The sequence below is a fragment of the Heteronotia binoei genome, unplaced genomic scaffold, assembly GCF_032191835.1.
Source record: "Heteronotia binoei isolate CCM8104 ecotype False Entrance Well unplaced genomic scaffold, APGP_CSIRO_Hbin_v1 ptg000568l, whole genome shotgun sequence".
NCBI lineage: Eukaryota > Metazoa > Chordata > Lepidosauria > Squamata > Gekkonidae > Heteronotia > Heteronotia binoei.
The window spans coordinates 117,649-131,510 of record NW_026800051.1 but is presented as its reverse complement, the minus strand read 5'-3'; the positions used below and the strand labels follow the sequence as shown (position 1 = coordinate 131,510).

The window sequence follows — 13,862 nt, the reverse complement described above, 5'->3', positions numbered from 1 at the left end:
GAAAGGCAGGCCGACAGAAAAATTAATATTGATTAAGAAGGGAGCTGACAGTCTGCAGCCCCTGAACTGGTAATGAGTTCTGAGGTCTAGAAAGGCAGGCCGACAGAAAAATTAATATTGATTAAGAAGGGAGCTGACAGTCTGCAGCCCCTGAACTGGCAAATGAGTTTACTTTGCTTTTACTGTAAAGGAGGCAAGCAGCAAGGATCTGAGCTTGCTGTACAAGCTGCTCTCTGTTGGCTTAACGGATCAGCCACCCCGTTATTAAATTTGTACAGTCCATAGTAAAAAGCTAAGTGAAGAACATACTGTTCAATACAAACAAAAACCAAATCTAATTTTCTTTCCACTAGTGTAGAAATGTTTTTACAAGAATAATCAAAGGCTGTTATATTTTTGAACCATTATTTTATATCTTTGATTCTGTACTTTGTTTAGATTTTAATGTAAAAATACTGCCAGATTCTAAAAACCAAAGAGGGTGTTTGGTGGTAAATCAAACTCTGCTGAGAGGCTGAGAAAAACATACAGACTCAAGTCTTGTAGTAAGTTATCAAAGTAGTAAAACTATCAAGTGACCACTTTTCATCCAGATTCCTTGAAGTGATTTACAATGATAAAATACAATTATTTAAATAAAAAACATTAAAACTTGAATATAGTAAAAAGCAGTTTTCATATTGAAAATTAAAATAGTCAAGCACCACCAGAACAGTTAGGAAAGAACATTAAAAAAACTCAGAATAGAATGGCAGCAGCTCTCTAGGATCTTTGTATCATCTAGTATCAGTCTTTTTAGCTGAGGTACTGGGAATTGAACCTGGAACCTTCTGTATGCCCAATAGAGGCTCTTCCCCTGAGCCATACCTCTCATTCTCTGTTACTTGACATTTAAGCTTATTGTTTATTTATGCAGTAATGGCCTTTCCCCACCCCCCAACCATTTGTAGGTTTAAGACATCATGAGAATAATAAACTATTTGATTGTGTCTTTTTTTCTTGTATATTGCCTCATTTTGTATATCATAAACTGAATATTGTCGAAAATGTTGTTTCACTGATGAGCCAAGTGCTTTCCAAATGGATTGTAAAAATTACCAATGTACTTAGCAGAATGTTCAGCTCTCTTTATGGGAGAGTTTATTTTTTTATCAGAAAAATGATAAGTGAAGTCCAAATGAACAGCAGAATATATGTGTTCAGGATTTAGCCAGATACATAAATTGGTTCTGAAAATCAGAAACATACTCAGTTCATATAGAAGAAAACTTTAGAGACATTTCCTAATCATGCTCATATGAAAACTTTGTGTTATTATATATATTTGGAATTTTTTTTGTGCAATTTGTATGCTGCCACAAATCTCCCTAAATCCATCAAGGCTTTGACATTATTATGAAGACTTTTACTCTTAATAGAATCCAGACAATATGATTTAGAGATTAATTGTGGAGTTTTGAAAGCTGAAATGACAGTCTCTTTCATCCAGTCTTTTGGAACATTTCTTCTCTCATTTTACATTCAGAATCAAAGCCTTGGAGGGAACCAAGAAGCCCTGAATGCCCTGCCAGTGGTCTACTAGGGGGCCAAAGAGCCTGGTTCACACCTGTCAGAAGTTTACCAGTTGCCTTCTCATGCACTGCCATCAATGTGTGGGAGAAAGCAATGGGTGAGCTAATGCCAGTTGCTGGTGCTGTACAGCTCAGGCTTGTACCTCTGCAGAAGCCACTCAACTTGTCTTTTTACTTTCCAGTCCACAAGGCAGTATAATGTACTCGGTAGCCCCCCACCTAGATCCTCGACCCATGTGCAATAATAGGTTCAGATTAACAGTTGCTGCTTTGAAAAATAATAAAGGTACAATCCATTACTTCATGCACATGCAGCCAAAGAGACATGCACAACAGGATACACTGCAACTCGCTTGGCCTTGACTGGATTCATCTGTCCTATGTTGCTAGTTGATGTGTAATGAGTTAGCTGAATCATTCTATTAGACATATGTACTGATATACCATTTAGGGTAATAGCCAGTGAACCTATACTACGCAGTCTTCATTCAGCCAAAGAGCAACAGAAGAGAAGGAATTAAAAGATGTTGTCGGAGGGTAACTGGTACAGTAAGCTCCTAAATTAATCCAGTGCATGTCTGATCAGTACCTGAATGGAAGACCACCTTGGAATATAAGCCTTGCTGATAGAAGAAAAGTAGAATTAAAAAGTAGTAATTTTTTAAAAAAAAAACATTCATTCAAAACAATGGATTTCATAGAAGGGTATGATCTGTATCCCAACTTTTCATGGCTGTAAGCAGTCCATTGAAATCAGCATTATATATTGCCCTCAAAATGTCCAAAAATTTGCATTTTCAGTTTTGGTTTGAAGTTTCTACATGATAATCAGAATGATAATCAGAATACCTATTTTTATCCAGGAAAATCTGATTGAATCTAAGAAAATAATAAATTGCAAATTTCTTACATTATAGCCTTTTCCATTGGTGTCTTCTTCCCGGTGGCTAGTGAAACGGGGTGAATTGACAGCATTTGTGGAGGACACTGGCATTTTCTCCAAAAGGACCTCCAAGCAACAGGTGTACTTCTTCCTCTTTAACGATGTCCTCATTATCACTAAGAAGAAAAGGTAAGGTCATTTCAGTCCGATAACCAGGGCTTAGATTGAAAATGATTTAAACAATTTGCTTCATTCATGAAAGCTTGAAGTTGTCCAGCCACCAGCTGTTAAATCACTTTGCTCAGGAATAGAACATTTGAGACTGGTTGATAGTTATTGAGATCTCCTGAGTCCAGGGTAGGCTTTTAAAGAAGTGTTGCACCACAGTCTGTTTCAAGGCTTGGGGCAACCACCTCTTCCTCAGAGAGATATTAACTACCTCTTGGAACTAGTCAGCCAGGCCCCACCTCAGTAGATGTAATTAGCCATGAAGTGCAAGGGTCATACACAAACGTGTAGTAGGCCTCAAACCTCCAAGGATCTTTTCTACATCCTCACACTGAATAAACTGAAAAGTATCTTTCAGACAGCTGATCCTGTCACTGCTAATGTAGAGTCTGAGTTGGAATGGATATGAGAGTTTTAACCACACAGTTCTGAGAAAAATGGTCATAGCAGGCCACCAGTAGTTGGTTAGGGGGGAAGGATGATTGATCAAACAGAACAAAAAAGTCTTCACCCACTGGCAGGAGATGGCAACAGAAGGGGACAGACGAATCTCCCTGGGGAGTGACTTCCAGAGAATTGGTAGTGTTAGCGGAGGCAAAAGTCCTCAACACTGCCACCCAAGATCCTTTCCGTTGGAGATGTTGTAAATAGAACCTCAGATCTTAAAGTATGTGGTCTAACCTTGATCCTATAGCCTTACCTCTTCAAGAGTCAGCTAGTTAATTAGAAGTCATTGGAAAGATTTTGATACACTGTTTTAAATTAGAAATGAGTTTTAACAGGCTCAGTTTTTGAAATGTCTATTGTCATTTGAATTCTAAAATGACTATAAAGACTATACAGACCTGTGATTTCCAGCGTCTTGTAAAATGTTTCTTTATTTAGTCAAACCAACTATTTTATCTGTAGGTGTGAGCTGAACCAATGAGGACCAGTTAAACAGTCATTCCAAAATTAATCTAGTCTGAGATTGCTGATGTGTGTCAAAATTATCCAGGAGATTGTGTTGGTTTAACATTGCATGTTTAACAGTCGTCAGCATTGTTTTTATATTTAAAGAAAGCATCTGAAAATTCTTCACATACCAAAGGTGTCATTAAAAGAATTACAAGTAACACATACATAGAGCAATCAAGCTGAAAGGCATCTGAGCAATGAGACTAATTCAGATTTAGCTAGAATAAGCCATAAGAAGGATAAAGTATAATCTCAAAGCCTGAAGCATATCCTGATGGATCTTTATGCTTTAGTTGTTTTGAGCATCAGCTGAATACTTGGTTAGTTGTTTTAGAACCTATGACTTTGGTCTTGCATGTCATATGATATTATTATAGGTACATGATTTATTTTGTTTATGCTAGCAGATCTTCAGATTATAGATGGACTATAATACAATGAGTAAAATAAATAATTTGATTTGGCCTGAATGTTTATTTTGGGTATCGTTCTTGTACTTTTTCAAGTAATTAATTTATCTTTAATGTGTCCATTGTGGTTAAATTACATGGCATTCTACAATTAGGTTTTAAGATCCCCTTCCAAGCATGTTATATGTGGTTTTGAGGAATTCAGTTAGAGCATTTCAGTTTTTTTGTTATTTCACTCTTCTATAAATAGTACAGGACATGAAAAAAATTCAAGTATGATTGTTGAATAAAGGTAGCAGAGCATGTTTGAATTAATGAGAAAATTAATACAAAGATAAATCATAGCACTGAATCCACTTGGATGTCAGATTTCGTCCTCTGAATTTGCACTGCAGAGAGGTCAGAGAAAGCCCTCAGGCATGCATCAACTCACTTTGTTGTGTGTGGAAAAGTAGTCTGAAAAAGAGCCTGTTTTGCCTCACTATGGGGGAAAATGGAATACCTAATCTGGGAGACCCTACATTTGTATGAACATGTGATATCCACAGAATACTGTATGAATAACCAAAGATACTATATGATTAAACCCAACTGAGGAGCAAACAAGATATTTTATTCAAAAACTATAGGATCTCCCAGTTTGACCATTTACCTGTAATGAGGATAACTGAATCAGGGAACATGACAAGGGGAAAGTTCATGATTGTCTAACCTCTCCCTGAGGAAGATCTAGAGGGAGAAAGTAATATCTGTGCAAATTCTACATTAGGATGCAAAAAATGGAGGATTTTTGAAAAAGTCACTTCATACTTTGTGTGGAATTTCCAGGGTAAGTAACCGCATCTGTCAGTTGCCACAACACTCTTTTCCTGTTAAGACTCTATACTAGAAAGAATGCCTGAGTTTTATTGTGGCAGCCTCTCCTGATTGGGAAATGGCAGTATAAAGAAATAGTGCCATCTCTAATACCTCTCCTGGAGAAATAATTCCGGGCTGCTATTATAGCCACTTATCTCCTCCTTCAAGGACCTGAAGAGAGTCATAGTAGCATCCACTGGCCTGTTTTAGGGAAGAATGAAAGCATAGATAGCTTTAAAAAATTAGACAGATTTATGGGGAAGGGGTCCATCAATGGCTACTGACCATGGTGACTAAACAGAATCTCCATATTCAGAGACAGTTAACCACCAACTTCAGCAAAAGGCCTTGGCCCCCATGCCTAGTTTGTTGTCCCTGCCGGCAGGCTGGATTAACAATTAGGCCAAGTAGGCCCTGGGCCAGCTCATATGTATGGGCAAAAATAAGTACCCCAAAAAAGATGAGCAGAGAATGAGTAGAGAGAAACCTCTTCAGCACGGTTTGCTATAGACTTTTACTAGAAATAATGACATTTTTCAGAAAGGGGATTTGTTTGTTTGCCTCTTTATTTAAATACTTTTAGCCCACTTTCGACCCCAGAACCATCCTTCCCAAAAGACACCAGACAACCATACTTGGGTTTATTTAAATGGCTGGTCTACTTCAGAGTATATTTAAAGGCGAGATGTGTTAGGTAGTCCACAGCGACTATCATCAGGCAACTCCCCTATCTCCAAATATAGCTAGCAATTTTGTTTATCCTCACCTGAGCCTTAACTCTGCTGAGAAGTGTCAAGCCTCATCTCCTTCCCTCCATGTGCTGCTCAAACAAGTAGGTGTTGGTTGATGCTGCTCAGCACCAAGGGTTGTTACCAGACAACAAATGATGGTCTGTTGCAGGATTACACATTAATTTCTGCTGCTACATAGATCCAGCGTGGTTTACAAAATAAAATGTACTGCACTTCAGAAGAGATATTCAACCCAACAGACTGCCATACACTCTTGAAGCTGATGATGAGCTACAGCAATTCCAGGTTGATGTTGGTTTCACCACCGCCACAGCTCACAAAGGCCCACAGCTAAAACCAAAGTGCCAAGAACCAAATGCTTGTGTTTTAAAGCCATGTCCAGGCTTTAAAGTACCTGAAGAAAAGAGGTGTGGGGGAAGAGATGCTCAGCTCAGGTCTTATCCAGCTGGTTGGAAATTACTAATTCCCTTCTTCTTCTGTGCTAACACAAGTCAACCAGACATGAAAGAAGCATCCTTACAGAAATCTAGAAATTTGGTATTTACCCAGTGGATGCTTCTAATAAAGAAAATGAGCAAGTTCCATAGAGAAACTAATGAAGGAGAAGAGTAAGTTCCATACATAAAATTATTTTGGAAGCTCTATTGCATACCATATACCTATACAAACATATAATTATCCTACTGTGGCCTAAAGTCCCCTGCCCTAAAGTTTAATATATTTTCTTTGATCTTCTCCAGTATGATTTTCCCCCATTATACATACCTATATGTTGTTTCATTTAAAACAATAACTCTTCAGGCTGCTCTAAGGCCTCTTTAATGGTTTGCATACATTTCAAAAACGCCTTTATAAACCTATATTGAGGCAGTAGTTATGAAATAGCCTTACTTCATGTTCTACACAATCCCCTGAGGATACCACTAAAATTCTGTCTGTGTCTAATGACTTGTCAGTCCCTGAGATAATCCTTGAAGTGGAATGCAGCTGAACTTTTTAAGTGGGAAGGCAGCCAAAGGTCAAATAATACTTTGGAATGCTACCTGTCCACAGCTGGTGTTGCATTTGCCAGGAAGAAATTCAGAATAATGTTAAGCCATTGGATTCCTAATTAAACAACTTAAATGATTGAGGCATAAGTTTAAATAATTATAGTACAACTTTTGTGGATCTCAGAGCCAGAAGTATTTTTTTTTTAAAAAAATTGTAGTTAGGATGGTATTCTCTGATATGTAGTGATTTGTGCATAAAGACACTAAATGTAATAAGTAGAGCAAACTAAGCAAACATCTTAGTACTTGCAGTGGAGGTTTTTCTTTATAAACTCGCTCTTACATATCCATTTTCATATAATGTCTGCTAGCTATCTTTTCCAAAGGAACACCCATAATAACACTTATTTTTTGGCATTGATCTTATATAGAATGTGTACAGTAAATAGATACATTCCCCCTTGGAAATTTGGTTCTCTCATTCCAGAGCAGCAAAGCTCTGGAATTCATTGCTTTACAAACTCCAGGAAATTGACTAAGTAAAAATGTCTCTATAATTTTTTTATTTACATTATAATTTCCTTCTCATGTTTGTTGGAATGAGCAATCAAGCTGAGCTTCCTTAAACTGCTGAAGTTTGATTTGCAGTGCTTACTGCTTTGAATGGAATGTGCTGGAGTGTTTAGAGGAATGGATTAGATTCTGGGATGCCTAGATTCACATTCCCACTCTGCTGTACTGTTCCACTTACTCAGTCTCAACTTAACCTACTTCATAGGGTTGTTGTGAGGAACGACTGTAGAAGAGTAAAATGACGCATGCCACTGATGAAAAGGCAGAACAAAAATGTGCAAAATAAAATAAAGGATACTTTTATAATGGAGAGAAATTTAGAAATACTTGTGTGTGTTTTGAAGAATTTATAAGTCAAGGGAAAGAACTATATATGTGGCATTTTGTATGCATTTGCTTTGATCAACAGAAATTTTCTTTGGTTGCAGACTACTGTCTAGTGTGTCTCCTGGTATTTGGCAGGAGATATAATTGCAAAATTAACAGCTCTTATCCAGCCTATTTTTTCCTTATATGCTAACTCAAATTTTCCTCTTTGGATAATGTAAGAGCTGTTAAACTATTTATTTGTTTAGAATATGTATATGCTGCCTCTCCAGATACCTGTTCAAGACAGCTCACAGCAAAAACAATAAAACAAAAGCAGACGAGTCAAGCTATATAACCAGCATAAAATAAACATCAAGGCAGCTAAAAAGGTATTAATGAAACAATCCTTCATTAACCTATCCTATTCAGGCCGTACAGCATTCATACACTGCTTTGGAAACAAGGCAAAAAGTGATGGTATCTGCAGGGATATCATTAATGTGATAGGTGAGCTTTGTTTAGCAAGCTTTGCTGATTTTTGAGGGGAGTTGTTTTCTCAAATACAATTTTGAAATTAGCTCAGGGGGTTCACTTCTGTGATGGTCTTCCACAAACATGGGAGGGTCCCTCTTTTATGTTTGGGACCCATATGAGATTGCTATTTTTGCCGTACTGTAGTCTAGGTAGAATCTGATATATATCATTGACCTGGGGGAGTGGCTGTGTCAAGGAAATAGAGGGCCTCTATTCTGATCCCTTCTTTAGGCATTCCCTTTGTTTACTGTAATTGTAGGCCACAACACTATCTTTTCCTGTGGTTCTTTAAGTGCTAATGATTTTCTTGGGATTGGATTGTAAAAGTTATGTCATGGAGTCAAATGGATAAATTTACAAGAATCTTGAAAGACTATGATTTAGAGGGATTTAAAAGGCATTGGGATAAATTCAGAAGATACATAGAAAAAGAATGGAAAGTAAAAGGACATTGGGTGATATTTATTTATTTATTACATTAAGCTTATATCCTGCTCTCTCCGCAAATGGACTCAGGGCGGCTCACAACGCGGGGATTCAGGGGTTGGCCTTGCAATGGCTTTCCTCTTTCCTTGAAGGTCGGGGACAGAGGGTTGCTATTGGGGATGAGCTGTCCCGGAGGCACACGCTTGACTGCGGAGTACCTCAGGGTGCGGTTCTTTCCCCGATGTTATTTAACATCTATATGCGTCCCCTCGCCCAGATTGCCCGAAGGTATGGGCTGGGTTGTCACCAGTATGCTGATGACACCCAGTTCTATCTGCTTATGGATGACCGGCCGGTCTGCGCCCCAGAAAATCTGGACTGGGCGTTACAGGCCATGGCTGGGTGGCTCAGGCTGAGCGGGCTGAGCCTAAATCCGGCGAAGACAGAGGTCCTTTGCTTGGGTCGTCGGGGTCCGGGAAGGGAAATCCCCCTACCAGTTTTTGACGGTGCGCCGCTGATTGCGACGCATAGAGTCAAGAGCTTGGGGGTACTACTGGAGTCTTCTTTAACAATGAAGGCCCAGATAGCAGCCACTGCCAAGTCCGCATTTTTCCATCTTAGGTGGGCAAGGCAGCTGGCTCCCTTCCTGGAGCGTAACGATCTAGCAATGGTGATCCATGCAACGGTCACCTCGAGGTTGGACTACTGCAATGCCCTCTACATGGGGCTGCCCCTGTGCCGAACCCGGAAATTGCAGTTGGTGCAGAACGCCGCTGCCCGGTTGTTATTGGGGCTCCCAAGATGGGAGCACATTCAGCCGGGACTTCGGGTTCTGCACTGGCTGCCAGTACTTTATCGAGTTCGGTAGAAGGTGCTGGTCATTACCTTTAAAGCCCTATATGGCCTAGGACCTGCCTACCTGAGGGACCGTCTCTCCCCACATGTTCCCCAGAGAGTACTGAGATCGGGAACTCAAAATCTCCTTGTTGTCCCCGGGCCAAAGGAAGCCCGTTTGAAATCTACTAGGGATAGGGCCTTCTCCGTAATGGCCCCTTCCTGGTGGAACCAGCTTCCGGAAGAGGTAAGGGCCCTGCGGGATCTCGCTCAATTCCTCAGGGCCTGTAAGACAGTCCTCTTCCGGCTGGCTTACAACTAATCGGCACTTGAAACTGAGTGTAGTTTTTATAAGATCGCTGTATGTTTTTTTAATGTTTTAACTATGTAAATTATGTGAAATGTTTAATTTTAACTATGTAAACTGTGTGAAATGTTTAAATTTTTATATTCTTATGTTAGATTTTTTATGCTGTAAGCCGCCCTGAGCCACCTGGTGGGAAGGGCAGGATACAAATTACAAATAAACTAAACTAAAACTAAACTAAACATCACATCACTTCCATTAAAAACCAATAAAACATATAAAACATAATTACATATTTAAATTATTTAAAACATTTCATGGTGCTGTATTAATACAGTACAGTATAGCGGTTCTGAAAGTTTGATGGTGACGATCGGTACTCTGCATGGTGCTCTATATGATGTCCAGTGGCAGTTCTCTCTCGGTTAAATGTCGAAGGCCTGTTGGAACAATTTTTGAGAATACCACTTAGGTTTTTAGGAGAAGAAAGAAGATGAACTATAATAACTGGGTGGGACTTTATAAAGTATAAGAAATGTGTTTGTTTATTTCACTGCAAAATGATATATACATATTTCCTTTTTTAATTAAGATTCTTTTAAAGTTAAAGATACCTTTTGATATCAGAATTTTAGGTAACGGGCACTGGCGGAAGTCAAGATTTGGGGGGAGGGGAGGAGGGAGGGGAAAGTGTAATGTATGGGGAAGGTAGTAAGTGTTTATTAATATTTTATTAGTATTGGATATAATTACCATATATTACCAAATAAAATTGTTTAACCACAAAGAAAGTGTTGCTACTTTTATTTCAGATTTGCCTCCCCCCCTCCCCTTTTGCATGATTTTGATGGCAGAACTGACAACAACAACCTGTTTGCTTTAGCCATCTTGGTGGCCCTATGAGGGAGAAAGACAGGTTAAAAATCTTATAAATAGTAATGATGATGGCAGAAGGGCATTAATGACAATAATTGTACAACAGAACAAGCGGTTGATTGATCTCCTGTCTGATGTTTTTAGATTGTATACTGACCTGCCTGAGTAGATACTAGGAGATCTGGGTTTATTGCAGGGTCACAGGGGCTGTACATATTCAATTTCATGGCCATTTGACCACATCATTCACAGTCTGTCCCCTCACCTATAAATGGGATATATTTCATGTATCTGACTCTAGTTGTCAAAGTCTATGCAAGTTGCCACAGTTGATCTGGTAAAGTTTAGCATGTAGCAATATTCCAGTTTGTTTTGCTGCAGTAAGATCTCTCCTCAGTAAAGTTCCTGGTGTTACAGTTTTAATCTCTAGTTTATGTACATGGATAAATAGTACACAAGTCTGATTATATGGATAAATAGTACACAAGTCTGATTATATCTAGAAATTACTTGCATTGCAAAGAGAAGGCACAGGATTCCTATGAAAGCTCTCTGAAATGAATGTGTAGATGTAACAGCTGTTAGGCTCCATATTTTGAACTAGTTAAGCGTATGTGGCAGACAACATGGGAATACCACATGATTTACCAAATTATCAATAAAAGAATGAGAGTTGCTGCACATCTTTTAATTCAGTAGAATTTTCTTTGTCTTCCCGTTCTCATTTCACTGCTGTACTGGAAACCACTATCTTTTTCATCCATATGGTTGTCTTCCATTAAGATCTGAATAAGGATTTTTCTGTTGAACATCTCCAAGCATAAAGGTCTTGTCTCTGGTAGTGAAAAGGAAACATTACACAAAGCATTTCTTTTGAATGCAACCTCATGACATTACACAATCTCTTGTATGTGTACAGCCAGTTTCCCAGTGTATACTGTGGGTCAGCCTGCCTCCCCATTCAGACCCTCATATCTACAGGAAGTAACAAAACATAATTCTACAACTCAGAAAGCCTCCATCTAAAACAGGCCTTTATAATCTGGGACCCACAAAATCAAACACAGCCTACCAGCTGCATAAGGGGACCCCCCCAGGGACTTTATAAGCCTTCTAGTTTTATTGCATGCATAAACAGGAGGGCTTTCATACATCTGAAAGCCAGAATACCACCATGACTTATATTCTGTGTTCTTCTTGGTGGGTAACAAGTTGGGCCCAGCTGTTCTAGAAGAGCTCTTCCTGTGATATAAAGAAAGAAAAGATACTAAGAGTATTCCATGACCCCCAGTCTTCATCCCCAACAAAGAGAATTACATCTAAGTGTAATTACATTTTCTTTGGTTCATCCTTTTGTAGCTGTTGCCTTTGCTATTCTTTCTTTCCCTCTGTTGTTATTTATATCCTTGATTTCCATCCCTCCCACCATTCTGTTGTTGCTTCCTGTTGATCCAGTCTTGGACTTAAGCTCCTTGGGGCAAGTAGCTGAATTTTGTATAGTTATATTACCCTGTAAAAGTAACGTGCAGTGTTGTGCACTTTGAGAATGCTGTTTAATTAACATTAATACATTTTTGTTGTTCATTCTTCACATTTGATGAGCAACAAGAAACTTCCAGATTTCTTTTTCAGGCTCCATAGACTTTATAGTGCATTGATTTCAATGTTTTAATTTTTATCACCCTAATTTGCTTTAAAAAAAAAAAAGCTTGCACTTTCAATGATCTGATTGATGTACTGGATATCATATGTTTCCTGGTGCATATGCAGCTACCTGACAGTACTGGTTCATGTTTAATGGTATGACTTGGCCGAATGAGTTTCCTGGAAAGACAAATTAAGAAAGGAATGCCACTTCTAACTTATTCTGAAATATGAATTATGCTTGTGTGTTAGAAAGACTGGTAAAGTAATAACAGGGCAACTCCAGTCACTCATTTGTTTGCTTGACATTAGACTAGTCTCATCTCTTCCTTTAAATGGAACAAAATGAGAGTGCTTACATCATCAAAAGGACATCAGAAAAATGTAAAGTGCATCATTGAATGGAATTCTGTGTGGCTCAAAGATTAACTTCATTTGTCTTCTTGGCAAGCAGATGCTTTGTAAACATTCTGTATGTTCCTCTTCTTTGCTGAAAGGAAAATGTCTGAATAATTACGTGCAATGGAATGTTCTTGGAAACTGGCTGTGCCGCAAACCTGACTCCCAACGCATTTAGTGGTGATTTGTCTCTAAGCAATTGCTTGTCTTTCCTTTGTTTTTGCAGTGAAGAGAGCTACAATGTCACAGACTATTCCTTAAGGGATCAGTTGTTAGTTGAACAGTGTGACAGTGAAGAGCTGAATTCCTCTCCTGTAAAAAATAGCACAACTATGCTTTACTCCCGGCAGACTTCTGCAAATCACCTCTTCAGATTAACTGTCCTAAGTAACCATGCAGGAGAGAAAATTGAACTGCTGCTGGGAACTGAAACTCAGTAAGTAAATAACACATTTTTCTCAATCTGCTTTTCACATCCGGACTTCATCTCTTGGAAAAGAATAGACAGTTTCCCAGGTTCTACAGTCCTTTGTACAGTGAATTAAAAACAGTACCATATCCCTCTTTTTCAATGAGCCAAGAGACTTTTCACAATGGTAACATTCTCTTATTTCTCACGGGAATGCCAAATGTTGTAAGGCAGCTGCTGGTAACGAACCGATCAAGTGCAGTCATTAACAGCCTTATTTTGGCTTAGAGGATGCATATGTTGCCAACTCTGTTTATTTAATTCAGAGTTCTTAGAATTTGGTTCAAGGAGCTCCCTGATGTCAATAAAATGGCAAGAAAGACAGAAAGAGAAAATTTGGTTGCCATTAAGTTGTATTTGTTGACATGGGAATGGGTGTAACACTGGAATGTATTTTCTTTTCTTATTGGACTTACGAAGTGGATCTGGCTGGCTCATACCTCTCAGTAGTGCAGGGTCTCCCTCATTTATTCTTCCAGCAATTATTTGAGGTTAGATTTGGCTAGGCTGAGGGACAGCAACATTCTCAAACTCACCCAGTGAACATTATGGCTGAGCAGGAATTTGAATGCAAATCTTTCCAGTTCAGATCTGACAGCCTGCTAGCTGTAGTGTACTTGCTTTTACTATGTGGTACAAATACTCATTTGCTTCATAATCTAGGCATTTTTGTATTTTACCATTATGGCAAGAATGTTTCACTACATGAATACTGTGGATAAAGATTATCTTAAAGTGTCTCTCCGAAATCATTGCCTGAATCCACTATTTCAGGGTTTCCCAAACTTTTCTCCTCCATGGCCCGGTTCCTTCCCTGTGGTCCGGGCGGAGAATGCTTAG

General features: G+C 38.8%; 1 protein-coding gene across 1 annotated transcript in view; it reads left to right on the top strand.

Moving 5' to 3' along the window:
• The window catches only part of LOC132590744 (rho guanine nucleotide exchange factor 26-like), an 82,518-nt gene that overhangs the window by 52,026 nt on the left and 16,630 nt on the right, over nucleotides 1-13,862 (top strand). Inside the window, exons 10-11 of the mRNA XM_060263654.1 lie at nucleotides 2,489-2,643; nucleotides 12,780-12,989. Coding sequence (XP_060119637.1) covers nucleotides 2,489-2,643; nucleotides 12,780-12,989 — 365 coding nt within the window. The remainder of the gene's footprint in view (nucleotides 1-2,488; nucleotides 2,644-12,779; nucleotides 12,990-13,862) is intronic.